We start from the raw sequence: 21,220 nt of genomic DNA, 5'->3' as shown, positions 1-21,220 counted from the left end.
AAGTATGGGAAAGTGTTGTCAGTAGTCTTCAAAGGCAAGTCAGCTTTTGATGATTTGTATGCAGAATTAGGGAAAGTGTTCTTAGTAACTTTCCTAGGTGGGTGAGGGGATGTGCAACCATAGACCGTTAAGGCATTGGGAATAGATGGGGTATCCTTAAAAGAAGGAGGGGGATACCATGTCTCGTCCGATGTCACATCACTCCCCTGGGTGTTGCCTCCCCTCATGTGATCCTCCCTCAAATTGCCACCCTCAGGATCAGGTAGCGGCTGCTGTTACCTGGCCACATGAGAGGATACCTCGAGAAAAGAAGTGGTGACATCATCAGATTCATCATACCCGACAGTGAGCTTCTCACAATGGGGTGAGTTAGAGTGACATTATGACAAGGTTATGGTGTGAAGTAAATAGAAGAGCCACTGGGGACAGAACTAGCCCATTTGTTCGCAGGTCCCTTTTAAGCGAGGCTCATTTGCTCAGGTCTTTTCTTTCACACATTGCGTCGCAAAAGTACATTTGGGGGGTAGGTTTAGGCATGTATTAAGGGGTATTTGGGGTAGGGGGGTTTGCAGTGAAATGTGAAGGAAAATAAATAAAGCAAATGGGCCTCAAACAACTTTGCTCAAGCAAACATCATAGAACCAAGGAGGCAGATCGGAGATTACGAGAAGGCTTGTAGAGTTAGATAGAGGAGGATGGATAAGGTGATGCTTACCATGGATAGATTTGTGAGCCAGGAGAAGACATTTAAATCTGGCCCTGTTTTGCATCATCAGCCCTCCATTCTGGTGACTGAGAGGAAGTAGGTGTGAAGTGAGGGAGTTCAACGCGTCCTGGTTGTGAAGTTAATGATCTTGTCGAGAAGACAGAAACTGTAGTTCAAGAGACCAAAGAAGCACAGACACAGTATTGACGCATTTTCCTCCCTCAGATACTAACCCTGGAGGAACGTCTCAACACCGCTAGACTGGGAACGATCTTGGGGGGATTCTGGCCAGCGAGCGACTAAAAAATGCCACCGAATGGGACGCGCCTCAGTGGGGACACTGGTGCGTGCCGGAGGATATCGCAGATGGTGTTTGTGGCTCCGGTGAGTGAGCGCGCTGCTCCACTTCTATGCTGCGTAACTGGGCACATGTGCCAACAGGGGCTGCCCGTGCTGCAACCCAGCACGGCCTGAGGGCCAAGAGGGGTGGGCCTGATAGTCACAAAGAGGGGTGGGCCTGATAGTCACACGACTCCCTGGAGAGGCCTTTCCTGGTGGGAAAGAACAGAGTTCCCACTGCATCTGGGGTGATGGGGGTGGAGAATCGAAGCAGCGAGAACAATTTCATACGCAACAGAGGCTTTGTGGGGACGGGGGAAGGTTCTAGGGCATAGAGGCCCATCAGGAAGGCACCAGGGAACTGCTTATCCTCAGCCTAGAGAACGGCAGCTTCCACGTCCTCGTTGTCATTGCAAAGAAGATTTAATCTCATCTCGCTGCTATAAATCCAACAGCCCTCAACCTAAGAAGCACCTGCTGGGGTATAGCTGAAGTCAGGTGAGAAGCGGCTGGACACTCTAGGCTCCAGACACATACTTAAAGCAACGAAGGGTGAAGAACCAGATGGACAGTGGAGGAGGGAGTCACACCAAAAATATAAAACTCAACAACCGCCTCCTGTTACACAGGCATCCCGGGACCCACCACCAGGTTATCAATCAAAACCATGGAAGCAAATAAGCTACTCACACATATAAAAGGAGAACTTTGGACATCAAGGACCTCCTTACTGCGTCAGACAACACAGGCTTGGCTGAAAGAATGGATTTTGCCCTTTCCACCGATCTATCTGCAGGGGATGGCGACGCTCGCCCCGGCCACCAAAGCAGAGCGTGCGCTCGAAAAAGCGGGCATGGAACAACGTCTATCTGTGGTTGAGGAGCAGCATGCATTAATTTTGGGGAAAATTAAAGAGGGGGAAAACAAATCTAGATGTAATGATATTAGGCTCTGTGGAATTCTAGAAGCATTTACCAAAGCGCAGCTTGGCACCTAGGTGCAGGATTGATTTAATGAGATCCTGGGCCTCCCAAGCAAAACCTGAGTGATCCTGGAACGCCCATGCAGAGTGTTCTCCACATACCAAAAAGGAAAAGGCTTCCTTCCAGACGTCCTCAACCAGTGTCCACTTCTTCCACAAAGGAGGACATAATGAAGAAAGCCAAAGTGTTGCAGGAATACCCCTTTTGGGGTGCAAAAATGAATCTTTTCCAAGATCTGGCACATTTTACCCTCCAGAAGAGACGAGCGATGATACTAGTTACTGCCTGGCTTTGCGACCAATCCATTCCATATAAATGGGGTTTTCCATTTAAACTCATCTGACTACAACACTCAGCGTCCGATATCCTCCACAGAAGCTGCCATCTTGCTCGGAACTCTGTTCCCCACAGAGGAGGGTCCTACCGTCTTGCTCAGACAACCGACCGCACGAGATGGATAAGCAGGCCAACGGGCCCCGACAAGAGAAAGCAACGTCAACGCAGGGCCCTGGAGATGCGTCAGGAAGAAGAGCATGACTGAACGTTTCTCGGTACGTTAAATAACTGATGAACGCTAGTTGGTGCAGGCCCCTTAAGGATAACCACCCAGAGGCTCCACAAACTACCAAACGCTATTCAGGAACAAATAGCCTTGCATATGCCAGAGAGGAAAACGTCTTTGTTAGACACTCTCATACTACCTATTCCCCCGTATACTAGGAGCTACACCCCCACCCCCCACAATCTTTTCCCTTTAAAACCTGCTTATGGCAAAGATGGTACTGTGCTTCAAAATTCCTTCATGGGAAATTCTGCTCACTTGATTTTAATGTATTTCTGTTTGTGTTATGTTTTTTCCAAGGTTCTACTGTTTGTTACAATTTGCTGGGAGAAGGAGAAGCATATCAGATACATTGAAGATTCATACTTGCTTACATAATGTATCTACCACGGATCGCAGATAGAGCTCGAATGTCGAATTAATGCACTTTGGTGGAGGGAACTGCCTACTTTTTTGGCCATGCTGATGGGACAAATGGGAGAGAAATGCACACCCATGGTTTACAGATGGATGGAACATTTTTATATTACAATAGGCAGTCACAAATCCACACGCAAACTCCCTACCACCGTTGAGGTCTCTTAAAATAATTTCTCTCAATACACAGGGGATGAACTTCCCTTTTAAAAGGAAATCTTTGTTACACAGGCTTTCCCACCATGACGCAAATGTAGAGTTACTCAAAGAACCCCACTTGAAACAATCAGATGAATGGTGGTTGATCTCCCAAAAGTTTCCTCACCAATTTTTTGCTTTCTCAGGCTGTAAACAAAGAGGTGTGGCGATATTAATACAAAAACGCCTTTCAACAGGAAACCCATGCTTAAAAATACAGGAGGGCAATATATCGGTCTTTCAGGACTCCTTGCGGACAAACCCATGACCCTATTTTCGATTTAATGAGCATAAATCCACCTTTGTTGCTCATCTTTTCCCAATCATTGCCCAGTTTGCGGATTGGGAACTTCTCCTGGGAGGAGGCTTGAACACCGTAGTGGACCCGATAAATGGCCGCTCCTCCACCGTCTCCTCAGCGTACTCCCGCTCGTCATAAGTACTAAACCTGGGGATTCAAGACTTGGGCTAAGCAGACACCTAGAGGCACCTGCATCTGACAGACAATGGCTACACATGTTATTGTCACGTTCACAATAGCCACTTCAGGATTGGCATGTTTTTCTCCCCTCGTTAGAGACCGTCCAAGAAACTGCGCCCGGATTACATTAGCTATTCATACAGGACAGGACACCCAGACCCCTCAACCTAGCATCTAAACAATATGCTGCTGAGACCCCGGATTTTGGGGGGTGGTATAGTTAGCAAACATATTGCCCAATACTTCCAGTAGAACGACAATGGGGAGGTATCCCTGGAATCGCTATCGAGGCTTTCAAGACGTTAATCAGGGAACAAATAAATAGCTTGACAGCTGGGCACTGCAAGCTGCTGCACACTCAAGATGTCCGCTTTAGAGGCCCAAGTTACAACCCTAGAGCAGGAACACAAACAAACAGGGTCAAGAAGAACCCATCGTACGTTATGAAATGCCATGGGGTTGTTAGAGACCTTACTAACCGAGGAAGCAGCCAAAACCTGATTAAACTCTAAGCAGTTCTATTACTGCAAAAGCAATACAGCGAATAGGATATAAGCTTTTAGGCAGCGATGACTTCGGGTGAAAAAAAATCACATTCAAAGGTTTAGGGCCTCTAGTGGTGGTCAGATGAAACGACCAAGCAGAAAATTCTCTCAGATTATTATACCTCCTTGTTTAGGGTAGAGAATCTAGACATACAACAACAGCAGCAGCAGCAGCTTTATCTCAATCGTCTCTTCCTGTTCTCTCAGAGGAGGACAAGCTACGATTGGAACACCCAAATCGAATGGAGGACATCTTATAGGACATGAAAGCACTCCCCTCTGGCAAAGCCCCAGGCCTTGGCGGGTTCTCTATAGCCTTTTGCTAAATAATTCTCTGCCCAGCTGGCAGGCCCACTAACAAGACCATTTAACCTATTTTCGGATTACTGGCGTAATTCCCTTCTTGGCTGGTCCACTCTTTACCCTCTTGCTCAAACTGGGGAAAGACCCAGTGGATTGCTCAGCGTATCATCCAATAGTCATCCTAAACTATGATTCTGGCATATAATCCAAGGTCCTGGCCAACCGTTTAGCCTCTCTATTAGCTAAATTGATTGAACAGGATCAACCTGGCTTCATATCAACCGCCAAACTCACGATACTATCCACAGAGTGATAAATGGGTATGCAGTGAATGGGTATATATATATATATATATATATATATATATATATATATTGGCAAAAGGGGTTAAAACGGGTGGGCAGGGGGGGTAGGATTAAAACAAAGGGAAAAGGGGGAGTTTGGCGGGCCCAAATTTAAAAAAATAAATAAAAAAGGGATTTTTTTAATTCGTTACAACCACATGTAACAGATAAATGCGATGGACCGGTGTAACAAATGAAAATGCCACCAGTCCTGTTGACACTGGATGCGATCAAGGCCTTCAATAGTATAAGCCGGTCATACTTAGTGTTCGGGTTTGTCTTTGCAAATTTCAGCTGCCCCAACACATCCATCAAAGTGAATTCTACTTCATTCTCTTGAAAGTTGGGTGGAAGAACAATCTTGTCCAATGCTCTGGCAGTGTTCAGAAAAGGAGCAGCGACTAGGCTTTTAGGCTGGATCTTATCCTGCAAAAATGTTTTCCACTCCTATCCCAGCCTATTTACCTGCCGTTTGTCGGCCTCCAGACAGCATTCAACACTGTCCCTAGGAACAAACTATGGAAGGCTGTGATCAACCTTCGGGTCCTGTGTCACTTATTAAACCTAATATGACCCGATACTCTGGAAAACATGCACGCGCAAGATGGAATGATGGGGGACTTGACAAACCCATTCGAAGTTAATATAGGGCTGAGACATGGCTAAGACAGGGCTAAGAGAGGCCTGCGTCCTGGCTCCCCTCTTATTTCTTCTTTACATTAATAGTTTTGCTGCTGATAGGTCTATGCTTGCATTGGACACCCCTAAACTGGGTGCAGCCAAATGGAGTCTTCTGTCATTTCCGGATAATGCTGTACTTCTCTCCAAGACCCCCAAAGGTTTACAACAACAGCTGATGACCTTTGGGTTGATTTGCTCGGCCGAAAGCTTGTCCATAAATCCATCCAAAACAAAGATCATGATGTGCGGTCCCATATCTGGCCCGCATCGGCCAAAACCTAATTGTCACCTGCGTAACTCCCTGCTTATTACGATGGCATTACCAGTATTTAAGGAAACCTTTTGCAAAAAATCTAAAATTGTACAAAATTGGCAAAAATCGACCCAATAGCGGCCAAACAGCATTAATGGTTGTATACAGGACCCAGGTTGTCCCAGCCATCATCTATGGTGCAGAATCGTGGGTCCACACACCAACTGCTTCCCTACAGACAAGAGAAAACACAAAGTGTTTCTTGGGCCTTCCAGCTAATGCCGAGTCTGCCCCAGTAGCCCTGGAGCTTGACCATGTAGAAATTAAATATGGAGGTAATGCTGAAACCTCGGTTGTACTGGATCAGGATATGGAGCACTGTGGACCTCTTGCCATTCAGAGAAGGCGTAATAGAGGTCTTACCAATGGAAGGTGCAACATTTCTACCATGGTTAAATCAGGTCAAGCAGCTTCTTACGATCTTAGACCTCGATTACCTGTGGAATGATTGCCCAAGTATAAATTCCCAATTGAAAATACTGTTCAAGATGAAATTTCACAATTGGGTACTAGGGGCAAGACTGGATAGCTGCTATATGGTCAGATTATCTGCCGTCTGTATGGTGGTTAAACCCAACATGGCCATGCAGCCATACCTCGATTACTCAGCAGGGAAAAAGAAGAACTGCCTGTTCACAAAACTGACTGGGTATCCTCCCGCTCGTGCAATTCACGAGACACTGGCGAAGGGGATTGTCTCCACACTGTCCACTATGTCCCTCCCAGCACATTTTATCTTCTTTTGCCCATTGTACAAAAATATGAGTGCTAGATGGTTGAAGCCACCATTTATCTCTCAGGCGATCAATTCCATGATGGAGGCTCTCATGGTTATGAAATGATGCTGGTCTGTTAATACTTTCAACGCAGTATCGATGTTCTTATATGCTGCCTTAAAAAAAAAAGGGAGAGCTTTCTCAAAAACTACTAGATATTAGTCAAATGTACTACACAGTATTAGAAATGTTACATGTGATACATCCCAACCTTGAACTGTGATGAGCAAAAGTGTTAACGACATAATGAGCAATTGAGACCTGCTCTGATTATTTTATCCTTTTCCTTTATGTAAAATAAAATGTTATGAACTGTGATTTTATTAGTTTTATGTACGTATGTTTGGTCTGCTTTTATGGTGCACAGACAAAACAAAGCTAATATTGAATCACAGACTCTCTGACCCGATCCCTATCAATTGAGGAACACGCCAGGGGTGCCCCTCTCCCCATTATTATTGGGCTTAGCCCTTGTGCACCTTTGCTAGTAAGATCTGGCATAATGCACTGATCACAGGGGTTGACACAGGAGTGACCACACATAAACTGACCCTATTCGCTGATGACATCTTCATGATGAACAACCCCACCACTATGCTCCCAGCAATTATTGCAGGATTAGATTTGTTTAGACACATTTCGGCCTATGGCATTAATCATTCTAAATTGGCAGCCCTTAACATATCTCTGCTCCAAGAGGCAGCATTTGAAGCAAGCAAACATATCCTATTAGATGGGGATCCTGGAAGTTTAAACACTTCAGAATTTATCTCACACAACACTCTCTTCCACCATCATTTCCCAAGTCTTCTCCAGGAACTTTTCCAAGATCTGGTTTGGTAGGTGTACAGCGATCAAGATGAACCTGCTCCTGCGGCTGCTGTATGTTTTTCAGGCCCTTGTGATCCAGATCCCACCTTGTACCCTTATTAAGTCATTACAATCAAGGATTTGGGACTTCATCTGGCAAGGGACACTCCAACCCCCACAACCCCAATGGCCCCCTGTGTGTCTAGGAAAATCATGACCCGCTCAAAAATGCAGAGGGATAGCGATGCCGAACGTACATTTGCTGGCAGTGCAGATTTCAATGGTTCTTGAATTTGCAGACATATAACTACACAAAAAGTGGAAAGAATTTGAGCAGGCGAATTTAGAGGTCCCAAACCCCTCTCCCCCATGGCTACCACCCAATAGCCGGTTGCAGGGGCACGCTCTACAACCCTACACCCGAGTAAACTCATCCTATTGGGACAAGGCAGTGTTCAAGTATAAACTCACCACCTATCCCTATTCCTCTGACACCAATTCTCCACACTCCGAACTTCAAACGGCCTGGGAACAATAGTTTCACCAAGCAGAAGGAGGGGGGCCTGTGAGAACGGTACAACGTCCTTTCATCTTTCATTTTTTAATGAAAAAAACCCATAGAATTTTTTGGGGGGGGGGGCGGTTAGAAACACCATGGCCCTCATTACAACCTTGGCGGAGGACCATGGTGCTATTAGCACCATGGTCCATGCCGCTAAGGTTACGATTCCGCCATGGTGGATGGCGGAATTACCGCCCCATTCCAAGGTGAGTGGGGCGGTAATTCCCCATTTGCGCTTCCCCATTCCCATTTTTGCCCCCATAGGGCATAATGGGATGGGGAAGGCGCTAATTACGGTGCCGTAATTAGCTCCAAAGTCCCTTTGCAGGTTGGATTTTTAACGCCTGCTAAAAGCAGGCGTTAAACACCAACCTGCAAAGGGACACTTGTAATCAGGCGTTAAGGGTTAACGGCGCCGACGGCGCTGTTAAACCCTTAACGCCTGAGTTGTAATGAGGGCATATATATATATATATATATTATGGTATGTGGGTGTTTCGGAATAGATTAAAACTGAAAATGGGGGTTAGAGAGGAGCACCCTCCAAAAATACATTTAAAAAAAATGTGATGGGTGTGGGGCGTGGCTTGGAGCTCCATCGATGTGGCTGCTCCTGTGAAGCCATCTGATGCTAGCCGGCTGCCGGAGCCGAAAAAAATGCAGTGCCCATGAGACTTCCGAACCGCTGACTACATCCATCTACGGCAGTCGGAACTGCTGCTGCATGTCTGGTTCCAAGATGAGCACCCCAGATTGCATCGTGATGCTTAAATTCAGAAGGGACTCCTCAGCACCCAACAACGCTCGGAAAATCAAAATGGCGGGCACGCACTTTGATTAGGAGCGTAGGCGTGTCGCGCGGGGAGCACCCCGAGACTCGGCAGTCGGCCTGGACCCGGGCAACTGCAGCTTGTCAAGAACGGAGAATCAGGTGGCGGGTTCCCATGCTCCCGCGGGACATCACAGGCGGCACACGGCACAACAGGCAGTGGCGGCGGAGGCAGATCCTTGTGAGGGCAGTCCATCAGGATCGGAGAGCCAGGTGGCGGGCTCCCCCGCGGAGCAGTACAGGCGAAAGCCCCGGACTCGGCGGCCGGCCCAGACCCTAATCACTGCAGCCCGACAAGAGCGGAGTGCCGGATCCCGCGGGTCATCATAGGCGGCCCGTGGCACCCGAAAAAACAGGCGGACCCTGGTAGGTGCAACTCATCGGGAGCAGTAAGCCGGGTGGCAGTCTCCTCCTCTCCCGCGAAGCAGTATTAGTGGACCCCGGTACCCAGCGTGACAGCGCCTGAGGCTCACGGTTCCCCCTGGGGCTTGGGCTGGGTGCCTTGGCAGGGCCCCGGGGTGGCACAGAGGCCCCGCTCCTCAACACAGATATCCCAGAGGTGTGCCCCTGAGAGCGGCGAAATAGAGGCCTGCAAACGAAACTTACGGCGGCAACCCCCGAGGCAAAGAGGGAGATGGGGGTCTGACACAGCATCTTCAAGAGCCCCCGCCCCGCCAGAGCAACAGTGCAATCAGCGGGTCCCCCGTAGCTCCTGGGCATTCTTACTGGGCCCCCGAGGGCACACGAAGACCCCATGAGGTGCCACATTCCTTAACGGATAAAGCCCGACAAAGACACCACAAAGGCGGTGACTCCCTGACCGCATGGATGAGGCGCAGTCCGGCAAGGCCCGCAGAGAGGAGAGTGGCAGATTCGGGCAACTTAAACCTGGGCCCCCAACGGAGATGGGTGTAGAACTCGCAATAACATCATAGTGAATGCATGGGAGCAGGGCGGCTGGTGAAGTGCATTAATCAGCGCCCCTCTCGCGGTGGACTCACTGATCAGGCCACCATAAGGCCTCCACAGCCATAGAGGAGTCCCTCAAGACTTGCAGGACTCTAGCCACACTTGAAGCAGCTTGGGCCTTCATCCCTGGCCCCAGCGAGGCTGAGCTGATCCGCCACACTCCCAAGGCGCTGTAGATTCTCCCCCCCACCCCCATCGCTCACTTCCTGGGGCGCCCCGGCCCACATCTTCGGTCAGCTTCTCTCCCCCAGCCCAAAGAACGAGGAAGGACACCACAATCCCTCTCTTTACTGGAAGAACCATAATTACCCGCTCTTCCTCGCCAGATATTGGGAGGCCACAACCTTCTTGAACACCGGCACTGACAGGACTTGACCTGAACTCTCGGGGCCTCTGCTTCAACAAATTGCGAAATCACTACACTCCGGCCTCGGCTAACGGCCTCTGAACTGGACCCCAACACGAAATTTTAGCACCATCCATCCCATCCCTCCCGAACCGTCACGATGGCCAAACGATCAAAAGCCGGCAAGATCTCGGACATCGCCACTATGTTCTTGTCGACAGACAAAGGAAAGAAACCCAACCCCTCCAAGCTCACCCCACAGAAACCCCAGGAAGGAGGAGAAGCCCTTGACACCAAAGGAGATATACTGGCCTTCATGGCTGATAACAAGTCTGAATTTAGAACCTGCATGACAGAACTCACCACTAATTTAGAACACACCGATCAAAGAGTGACTGAGGTGGAGCAGAGGTTGGGGGAGATTGAGGATCGCTCACAAGACCATACAGCCACACTGGGGGAAATCCAACGCTCAATCAGATCCCTACAAGACAAATGCGAAATCCTTGAATTCAAGCAGGAAGATCTCGAAAACAGGGCCTGCCGCAACAATCTCCGGATCCGAGGGAATTCCGTCCTCCGTCCTGGACAAAAACCTGGTAGAATATGGAGGGGACTTTTTCCAGTCCCTAATCCCGCAACTGGACAAATCCCAACTTCTGCTGGATCGCACCCACAGCGGCAAGTGGACTCGGAGCTCCCCCCAGATGTCATCCCCAGGGTCCATTTCTTCACTACAAAAGAGGCCATTTCAGCTATTAGCCGTTCACGAGATGAACTCTCCTTTCAGGGCTCACCCCTCCAGATCTATCAAGACCTCTCACTTCTCACCCTTCAGAGGTGAAAATCACTCCGGCCCCTGACTCTCTTCCTTCAAGACCACCAGGTGCGATATAGATGGCTATTCCCAATGGCCTTAGAGTTCTCATATAATGGCACTCTACAGAGAATTAGCCACCTTGAAGATGCTAACAATATCATGCACTCATCCTCACCCAAAGAGGCCACCTCGCCGAGCCCGGCGGTTGCCGAAAACCTGGAATCTGCTCCCTCCCCAAAGCCCAGGCGGTCCTCGTGGTCAAAGGTGCGGCGGAACACCAGGAGGAGATAATCGGGGGCGGAACCACACAATATGGACACCCACCTCAGGCATTCACCAACTGCCCAGATCTGCTCTGTGGGACACCGTCATCTCAGACCCAGCGTACAAACAGCTATAACCATGGCAGCGGGCTACACCCACGGCCCATGCCCGTTGCAAGGTACATTCCATCTCTGAGTTCTTGGAACCCCATATTATTTCTATTAACTCGATTGGCCCAGTTGGCCAGGGGCTCGGCGGCACTCACAATGTCAGCCCCCCCCCCCCCCCACCAGTTAAAGTTACGGCCTCCCATTGGGGGCTCATGTTAAAATCACAAGAGCAGGATGACCCACTTCTAGCTCTCATCCGAGTTGATGGCTAACCCTCGCTCCTCCGAACCCCCCCCCCCCCAGATGCAGTGGCGGGAGGGGACCTAGCCCAGGAACATCAAACTTTCTCTTGCTCAATGTCAATGGGCTGAACTCCCCCGCCAAGCAGAGGTCGATCCTGCAAAAATTTCAGGATGAAGGTGCGGCGGTGGCTATGCTCCAGGAAACTCACCTATTACCGGCAGATTTTGGGCGACTCCGCTCCCGATCATACCCACTTCAGTTCTTCGCCTCAGGTGGCACCAAGAAAGGAGGCATCACAATCCTCTTCAGGAAGGACCCAAATCCCCAGGTCCTGGACTCGAAAACATGCCCGGAAGGCCGATTTATAGCAATCAAATGTCTTTTGCGAGGAGACCTGTTCACCTTTGTTTCGGTATATGCCCCCAATTCTGGGCAAACAATTTTCTATGACTCGCTGGGTTCCTCCCTCTGGGGCTTTACTGAAGGCCAAATTATAAATCGGGGGTGATTTCAATGGAGTAACAGACCCTACTAGAGATAAATCTCACCCTCCCACCCCTGGAGACTCTACCCAGGCGCTTAGCCTCCTACACTTATTCAGATCCCTGGAGGTAGTGGATTAATGGCGGGTGCTCCAACCCTCCGAAAATGATTATTCCTTTTATTCCTATATTCACCAAACCTTCAAGGATCGAACTCCTTTTGACATCCCCTCAGGCACTCGCCTACGCCAACAAAGTAACTATTGGACCAAGGATCCTATCTGATCGCACCCCAGTAATCATGGAAATTCAGACATACGATCCCAAACCCAACTCTCCGCGTAGGTGGTCTCTTTATGACACAATCCTCAACGATATGTCGTTAAGGACAAGATCGCAACCACGATCAAAAACTTCCCCAAGGAAAACCCAGTTTCGGACACTTCCCCGGCAAACAATTGAGACGCCATGAAGGCAGTGATCAGGGGAATCCTGATCGCACAAGGGGTCGCCTTCCACCATAACAGGCGGCAAATCCGGCTGGCCCTTGAGGAGGAACTTAAAGCAGCAGAGGAAATCCATAAGGAAAAAGGTTGGTCCCCCAGAACACAGCGAGCCATCCGCACGGCCTGAAAGAAACTAGAGGCCCACTATGCAGAACACATCGCACAACTGATGGCCAAAGCCAAACAATCCTATCATGCGAAGAATAAGAAGGCAAACAAAATACTTGTAGCTAAACTGGCCAAAACAAGACGTACCAATACCATCGCCGGCCCATGTGACCCACAGGGAGTGATCCAATATACAGAATTGAAACAACAACTGGCAGTGGACCACCTGACCCAAATAATGATGACACCACCGTGGGACCAGCCTAAACAGGAAGAATATCTACGGGGAGCAGCCTTGCCCCGAATACTGGACTTGGCAAGAGAGCCTAGAGGCGCCGATCACAGATGAGGAGGTTGAGGAAGCCATCAAAGCTCTTAAATCCTGGGCCCCGGGACCAGATGGATTCTCCTCCAGATTCTAAAAAACATTCAAACCCCAGCTGACCCCCCACCCCCCTTGGTGACACTCTTCAATTACTTTAGGGAAACGGAGGGGAGTAACCCCTTCGATCCAGGAATCCACCACTGTCCTCCTACCCAAGCCAGGAAAACACCCGAGAGACCTGGCCTCATACAGGCCAATAGCCCTGCTGAATATAGACGCCAACCTGTACTCCAAAATCCTTGCCAACCGCCTAGCTCGCATACTACCCGAGATAATTCACCCCGATCAGGCAGGCTTCATCTTAAACAGAGCGGCAGGAGATAATGTCCGCAGAGCCTTGAACATAGTGGACCTCGCCACCCAAAGCTCCCAGGGGGTGGGGCTAATGGCCTTAGATGCCATTAAAGCATTTGACAGGGTGGACTGGTCATTTATGAGACTCACCCTGGAGGCCTTCGGGTTTGGCGTGACGTTCCAGACAATGGTTCTGGCTAATTACAAATCCCCAAAGACCTTCCTGAGGATCAACGGGTCCATCTCGGCCTCGATCCCCCTACCTTGCTGAACCAGGCAGGGCTGCCCACTATCGCTGCTGCTTTTTGCACTTACCATGGAACCCTTTGCTCAGAGGATTAGGTTGAATAACCACATCAAGGGCCCCCAGGTCGGTCCATCTCAGCATAAAATTGCCTTGTACGCTGATGATGTACTGCTTACGATCACGGAGACACGCTCCTCATTAAAGCACGCCGTGACGGAAAAGGGCTTCTCTGTCAACTTCACCAAATCGATGGCCTTGCGCATCGGCCCCTCCCACCCGGAAGAACGGGAGGTGCTGGCCAGGATGTGCCCAATTGCATGGAAGAGAAGGGCCATCCCCTACCTAGGACAGCACATTCCTGCGAACCCAAAAGACACATACCAGGCTAATTTCCCTCGGCTGTTTAGGGAACTGGAAGGGGACCTGAAGCGTTGGACATCCCAGGAAATCTCATCGATGGGACGCATAATAGTCTGCAAAATGAACTTACTCCCGAGATTCCTCTATGCCTGCTCTTCCCTCCCAGTGGCCAATTCAGTACCAACCCTTCGTGACTTACAGAGGAAAATGTTGAAGTTTATCTGGAGGGGTAAAAAGGCCAGAATCCCTCATACAACACTGCTAGGTAGCTCTAAACTGGGTGGGCTGGGGGTCCCAGATCTACAAGCCTGAGGGGGTAACACAGCGTTCGGGGCCACAGAGCGGGTAGCCCAGGGGGAAGAGACAGACAAATAATGGGGGGGGGGGGAGAGAGAGAGTCGAAGGGGATTGTTGGAAAACGTGTTACATGTCTTGTTTATACTGCATGGTTGTCACCCTGCCTTGGTTTAAAATAAACATATTTAAAACATTTTAAAAAATGTGATCGTTTTTTTTCGTTACAAAATTTGCAGTAAAAATCCCCACGTAAATACATCCCGCGATGAAACGACATGGAACCGTGAGAACTGGGCCAACAGTATGAAGTATATATAACCCATATATTTCAATGTCTCGGGAGGATACCTCGGGGGCAACATGCTCGCATTGGAAGTAAGATGACACGGAGCACCACAGTTTCGATCCCCGCGTCCGCGCTTAGAAACCTCTGGATATTAAGCGCGTTATAAATAACCTATCTTATCATATCATATGTAGCTAAGGCACTGGTTGTCTTAGCCCAAGATTGAAAGAGGGGGAGGCAGGGACTTAATACTGTTTGAAAAATGTGTATCAGTCACCCTCTTCTGTCACAACGTTTCCAACATATGTAAAATACTAATAGAAGGAATTACAGACGAGGTGATGATCTACTTGGGGAAGTGGGAGAATGAGCTAGGGCACACGAGTCCACCCACATCTTGGAAAACCATATAAAAGAGGGCAACCTAAACATTTTTATGCACCTCAATCCTGGAGAAGGCTTATAAAATACTTTAACCGCTGGTATCTCACGCTAGACAAGCTGCACAACATGTATCCCGAGCTTCCCTTCTCTGCTGGAGATGCTACGAAGAGATCAGTGCTATGACCCATATATGGTGGAAGTGTCCGATAATGAAATATTTTTTGGGCAGCTATCATTGGCCTGATTTAAAGTATTGTGGGCATTCAACTCCCCCTAGACCTCATGGTGATCTTATTGGGAGATGTGGTCGAGCAAGATATTTTTACCCTTAAAGCTCTGCATTCCACACCATCTAGTCATACGCCAACGGCAGCTAAACTTACTATCGCCTATAATTGAAAAAAGAAACACCCTTGCTGAATATGCGGTTGGCTAAGGTATGGTATATGTGCCATGGGGGGCTAAAAAAGAAATACAAAAACAAACAAAAAAAAAAAAAGAATACTATGCTCTTCGATACCCTAAATAAATACAGGCGGACTGGACCCCTTTATAATGTTTATTAATTTTGATGACTGCTGTCCCTCGATCCCTCAGCAGTTGGCATTGTTGTCACTATTTTAAGAGGAGTGCGCCACTGTTTACCAGCATTGATTTTTCAGGTGAGATTTCCTTTGTTTGGACTTATTCCGGATCGGATGAACAAGGACCATGGTGATTCACCTAAGTGTACGCCCCTCCCCAACTGTTTGTACAAATTGAATGTTCTCTTCCTTGACATGCCCCTTTTTTCTTTCTTTGACTGTTGCCTTCTCCTTCGTTAGGAAATCATTAATTTTTTTTAAAGAAAAAATAAGATGAAGTGAGTTAGGCAGTGATTATGTGCACTACACATTCAGAATCAAAAAGCGGTATGTATGTCCACAGTTCTCCGCTACCTGCAAATTCGCGAGGGAAACACTAACACCCGAAACAGTAAATTAGCAAACAAAAAAGAAGAAATTCGCCTACTTCAGTGTACTCACTTGAAACAATCATTAAAGTAAGAGCAACTCCATGATACCTTAACAATATGTTCATATTAATATTATTATTATTATTATTATTCATCAGTAGTAATTACAACATTCTCCTGGCACTTATATGCTTGTGCACAAATGTTTTTAGGTCAGTGGCACCTATCAGTTTGTGTACAAATTATGAGCCACCATCAACCCCACTGGTGCAGGTGTAGATGTTGCGCCGACCAACTTGGATTTTTCTAGGCTAGACACAGTCTTGCTATTTTACAACAATTTCACAACAATTTATGGGCACGTTTCAGGAAAATCCCATGAAAGTTAATTGCATTCATAACCAGCCAGATAATTCGGTGAATTAAGTAATCTGTGAGAATACCAGTATTCTGCACAGATGCCCCAGATTAATATCTCAAGGCTGAACGAGGACTTGGCGCTTCTTAGAGCAAAAACACGAGTAGTATTACATTGGTAGTAAAAGCTTCAAAGTTATTAAGATCTTAACTGGCAAGGGTTCTTAATGAGAAAGTATTTGACAGAGGTCTGTGGAAATTAATTTAAGTTTTGGCATATGGGGGCAGCAGTTGCAGAATGAAGAATGATGGTACAAATGCAAGTAAAATGCAGTACCAGGAATAACCTGTGCAATTGTAATTGTGAAAGGCACCTGGGAATGGACTGCAAATAAACTGAGGTTCAGGGCTCTAGTTTAAGTTGAGGAAAGCCAAACACAGCCCACTGTGGGAGAGTGAATTGAACAGTCATGGGAACAAAGGGAAATATGCCCTGGAAAGTAGATGGGTTAGAACCAAAGATTTTCTTAACAGGCTATACTGGTACGCATGTTGTACCCATGGGAAAAGTTGTGTTTTGTTCTACTTCAATTCTAAAATGGAGGCTCATAACACTACAGTAGTAATACAATTTTTATCACTGCTTCACCTTTGCATACAGCATGGTAGATTTTGATATTTGAAAATAAAGCATTTTAAATGTAGCCAAATGGGCACAATACTCTGCATAAAAATATTACACAAATATTTCACATTTCCATATGGAGGGTTTACATTCATAACCAGAAACTGGTCTGTTCTATTGAACTGGAAATGAGCTAAACACAAACACCCAAACGTACTAGTTGGCATTAATGTATCAGACATATCTGGAAAACCAATGTTTGACACAATTTACCTCTCTCAGTAAGAGCAATAACATTTTACAAAACCGTAATCATCCAACCTACCATCAACCGTCAACTGCAGGTGTCTGGCAAAGGCTTTATCCATTTCCAAAAAAGATTTGGTCAACACTTTTTCTAGGTTTTTCTCTTGTGTCATAAACTTCCTGCAAAAGAAAGAAAACCATGAAAACCAAAATCCACATTGGGGCAGGAACAACCCTAAAAACGGCAAACCGACTAAATGATCTCAGTATTTAATTTCAAGAGAAAAGTGACAATAGAATGTTACAAAGGTACACATTAATGACCAGCAACAATATTAATATACGGCTTTAGCATAAAGGGGTAGATGTTAGGGTTGGTGTGTTCAAGACGTGTGGTGGAAACAAACTGCATCTTTAGTCTGGCTTGCTACGCAATAGCCTATGCAAGAATTAAAATGGAAAACAAGTAAGCAGGCAGAGCAGCTAGCTATCGCCAGAAAAAGACAAAGAACTCTGGTGTTGGACGGCTAGGTAAATGGGCAGCGATATCCTGGAAGAGCTAAGCGCCAATAGGTTTAACACAGGGGAATGCCATTAGGGGCGGGGACAAACCTACACCAAAAAAGAAATGATGTGGGCCTTCCTTGGACAGAATCTGTTCAACTCTTTTTATATGCAGCACTTACCCTATATATTCCTTCATGTACTGGTCACAGAAATCAGCAGCTGCTGCGCCCCCATGGCCATCAAACACAGCAAAGTATTGCACATCTTCTGTGAGCTGAGCAAAATTGAATCGGTCCTCATTTTCTTTGCGCTTTCCTATTTCAGATGAACATCCCACCTTAGACAGACTGATCTTAGGAATGAGTTTCCCGTACTTTATACTTGGTGGGAGCAGAATAGGCCCATCGATGCGATTGTCCCATATGCCAAATGAATCCCATGTGGCTGGCCGCCCACTACTGTCGGAGTCGAAGCGGGAAGAAAACAGCCTGCGTTCAGTGGTGGAACTAGGACACACAGGAGACATTCGCTTGTCTTCTTGCAACAGACGGGATGATAGGAGAGCTTGCCTCCTCACTTGAGACCCACTATTTCTCACCAATTGGGCTATGGCAATTGTTGACATCACTAGGCTCCACTGAGATCAACAAGGAAATAAAGCTTGATGTCTTAATGAAAGAAGTCTTCAAGCGCTGCTGGGGAGTAGAAGAAACAAGAAAAGATGATTCACATTAGATTTACCTTCATTATCGTGCAGGTTCCAAGTGTACAAAATAGAAAAGATAAAAGAATGTGAAAATTCTGGTCTTGAAAAATGTTTTTGCTAAACACTTAGCTTATTAAGATAATTTGGAAATTGCTTCACATAAGTCGTCTAGACTTATGTGAAGTAATGTTTTGGCTGATGGCCCTTGATAAAGTGCAGTGGACAGTAGTTAACCACATCTGTGGGAACTTACTCTTTGGTATTGTATATTCGTACAGTCCATGTGCCAGGAATGGGTTTTCTCCCCTGCACCTTAAGTTTCATGTATAATTGTTGAATTCACACAACTTATTAGAGAGACAGAAACACACAATCACCCACCCCACCCTAATCGGGACTACTTGATATTATTACACTTCCTTGTAACGCGTCTAAAACCTTCTTTTGATTGTGCATCACATTTAAATATCAAATTGATACCTATAATGAGCAATCTTTTGCCATACTTTAAATGTCTTCCATAGTCTGCATGCTAACATGCTCGCTCTAACATTTTCACAGCAACAGTAATGGAATGGTAAGGCAAGGGCTTCCTTCATCTGTGGCTGTGGAATGGACTCCAACATGGCTACAAAGACAGGCTTATTCTTTAAAATCTAATCATGGCTAGTACTCCATGCCCATCAGTATCCTGCGACCAGCTCTACAGAAGCTGCTTAACATACAGTTTTACTCCCGGTAAATAGGCAAATACTCACAGCATAAATATAGGAGTAAAACAAAAAAGTAAACAATTTACAGGGAGGATGTTGTCCCGTGTTGGAGGTTTCTTGGTTATCCATGAAGAATATTTGCATTGCTATATTAGGATCCTAGCACCACAGGCTCCACCCCTATAATGTGATTGTCACCTAGAATGCTGAAGGTAATTGGATGGCAGTTGATGAAGGTGTTTAGAGAGTCAGGACACCTAAAGCGGTCTGTGCAGAGGCTTTTCCAACAAGTAGTTTCACATGGAATAAACATTTGTGCCTGCACGGAAGTTCTTTAAAACACTGGCAACGATCTTGTCCATGCCACAAGGACTCGGGTAACCTTAGCAGCAGCAGGGTGCATCACTGATTGGAGTAACCAAGAGTTCCAAAGTTTGGCGGACTGCCGTCTCTTTCCCTTGCACCGCTCTGGAGGGTGATTGGAGCCCGGGTCTCTCTGGACCCTTCTGAAGGTAAAGTGTGAAAAGACGGACCCTGTAATCATGATGGGAACACGGATGCTACTCTGATACTGGCGTAGAATAACCTCAACTGGGTTGTTGCTGTAATCCTAGGCTGTGCACCCTACGTCAAAAGCGCTTTGGAACAAAGCACCCACCTATGGTGCACTTCAGAGTAAAGGACCTCATAGCGCAGCCAACACTCCTACAATGCTTAGCTCAGGAACATCATAGCACCAGTGAACGAGCTACACAGTGCACAATGATGTGGAGGGCCACTGCAAGATGGACATAAGAATGCAGTGCCCAGGAGATCGGGAAAAGTATTGGCCAAGGAAAATTGCGTGCCTGCTACGACAGTCATTAGACCAGCCGAAAGTTAACTGAACACTGCAACAGTCGATATGTCATTTATAGATATGCATTGTCGAGATTACCCACTAAACTACTGTGTCCATGACAATGTTTTACTTAGCAAGGGACACCTATGCACCTTTATCACGAGCATGCATCTGTACCAGGTCCCGCTTTCTCCATGTCCTCTCCAGGTACAACTAAGGAAATGGGAAAAAGGATTTTTGCATTACCTTAGTGCAACATGTGGTACCCGATTTGGGAAAGGCCATAAGGTTTCCCTGATGATGCACTGTGGGGCAGAAAACAAGATAATGGGACTGAAGGCCCTTAAAGAACTAGAAATAGCTCTCAAGAACAAGAAGTTACATTTTAACCCGAAAATGAGCACTATTCTTTAGAGGTACACATGAGCAGGAACTCTGCAAGAGAGCTGAAGACTAGATCTCTGCCCTAAGGCACCTAGCCCTTTCATGTCATTTTAGAGATAAGCTTGATAACCAATTTATGGTCTGGTGCAAAATTAGGAATATCAGTGAGGAGCTTTGGTGAAAGGATGACACCAATCTGGAGAAGGCTATCGGTATTCCCAAAAGAGTGGAGCACACCATGGTGTGTGTGGCCTGCCTAACCAAGGGTACAGACAAAGAACCTACGAAATAGTGGCTGATGTTGGAAAACCAGGTTTGCAAACATGGTCAAGGGGAGACCAGAGTACATGAGTACATGAAAGAACAGCGAGGCATAGCGCTCCTAACCACCTTGAGGTGGAGAAACTACTTTAGGGGTGGAAGTAAACACATCTAGCAAGAGCCAACACAAGCACAGGAAGAAGGGGAAATGAAAAAGTGCAAAAGATGGGGTCACTTAGCAGGCTATTGTTGTAACTTTAAAAGTGTAGGCAACCATCACAGAAGGGTGCTGATGGTAAATGAAGTCCCTGCCGTACCTCTAAGCTAGTGCTGTGTTAGAGGTAAACGTAAGACGCGAAGCAGGAGAAAAGGGCTGAGACAGCCCAATGGCTTGAGTCGTCAAATGGAATTAAGGTTTAGAAGAAGGTGGACTAAGGACTAAAATAGCCCTCCTTTGGAGGCAGGTGGGGGATGAGAGGGGAAGAGAACCCAATCCCTGGGTCGGGGGATATACCATGTGTTGGGGTACTTTAGTGCATGCCTAGAATTCAAGGGTCAGGAGGCTACCAGAAAAGAACACAGAGAAATAAAAAGAAGGGCGAAGGAGTACAACATAAATTCCACATACAGCTTGACACTAATATAACCAAACAGGTCTTGAATGTTCACCCGCAA

The 21,220-nt window shown here is 47.0% G+C and overlaps 1 protein-coding gene across 8 annotated transcripts in view; it reads right to left on the bottom strand.

Moving 5' to 3' along the window:
* Positions 1 to 21,220, bottom strand: part of PPM1K (protein phosphatase, Mg2+/Mn2+ dependent 1K) — a 208,988-nt gene that overhangs the window by 99,462 nt on the left and 88,306 nt on the right. For 5 of the 8 annotated variants that reach the window (XM_069630525.1, XM_069630532.1, XM_069630528.1 and 2 more), the window contains exons 2-3: positions 17,820 to 18,335; positions 17,213 to 17,313 (exon numbers count right to left, since the gene is read on the bottom strand). In XM_069630525.1, coding sequence (XP_069486626.1) covers positions 17,213 to 17,313; positions 17,820 to 18,265 — 547 coding nt within the window. In that variant the 5' untranslated portion in view covers positions 18,266 to 18,335. The remainder of the gene's footprint in view (positions 1 to 17,212; positions 17,314 to 17,819; positions 18,336 to 21,220) is intronic. The other 3 variants (XM_069630527.1, XM_069630529.1, XM_069630531.1) reach the window with 1 other exon arrangement.

The sequence above is a fragment of the Ambystoma mexicanum genome, chromosome 6q (assembly GCF_040938575.1).
Source record: "Ambystoma mexicanum isolate Mex_15411 chromosome 6q, UKY_AmexF1_1, whole genome shotgun sequence".
Lineage (NCBI taxonomy): Eukaryota > Metazoa > Chordata > Amphibia > Caudata > Ambystomatidae > Ambystoma > Ambystoma mexicanum.
Note: the sequence above shows the minus strand (reverse complement) of the source record. Positions and strands in the feature narration are given on the sequence as shown.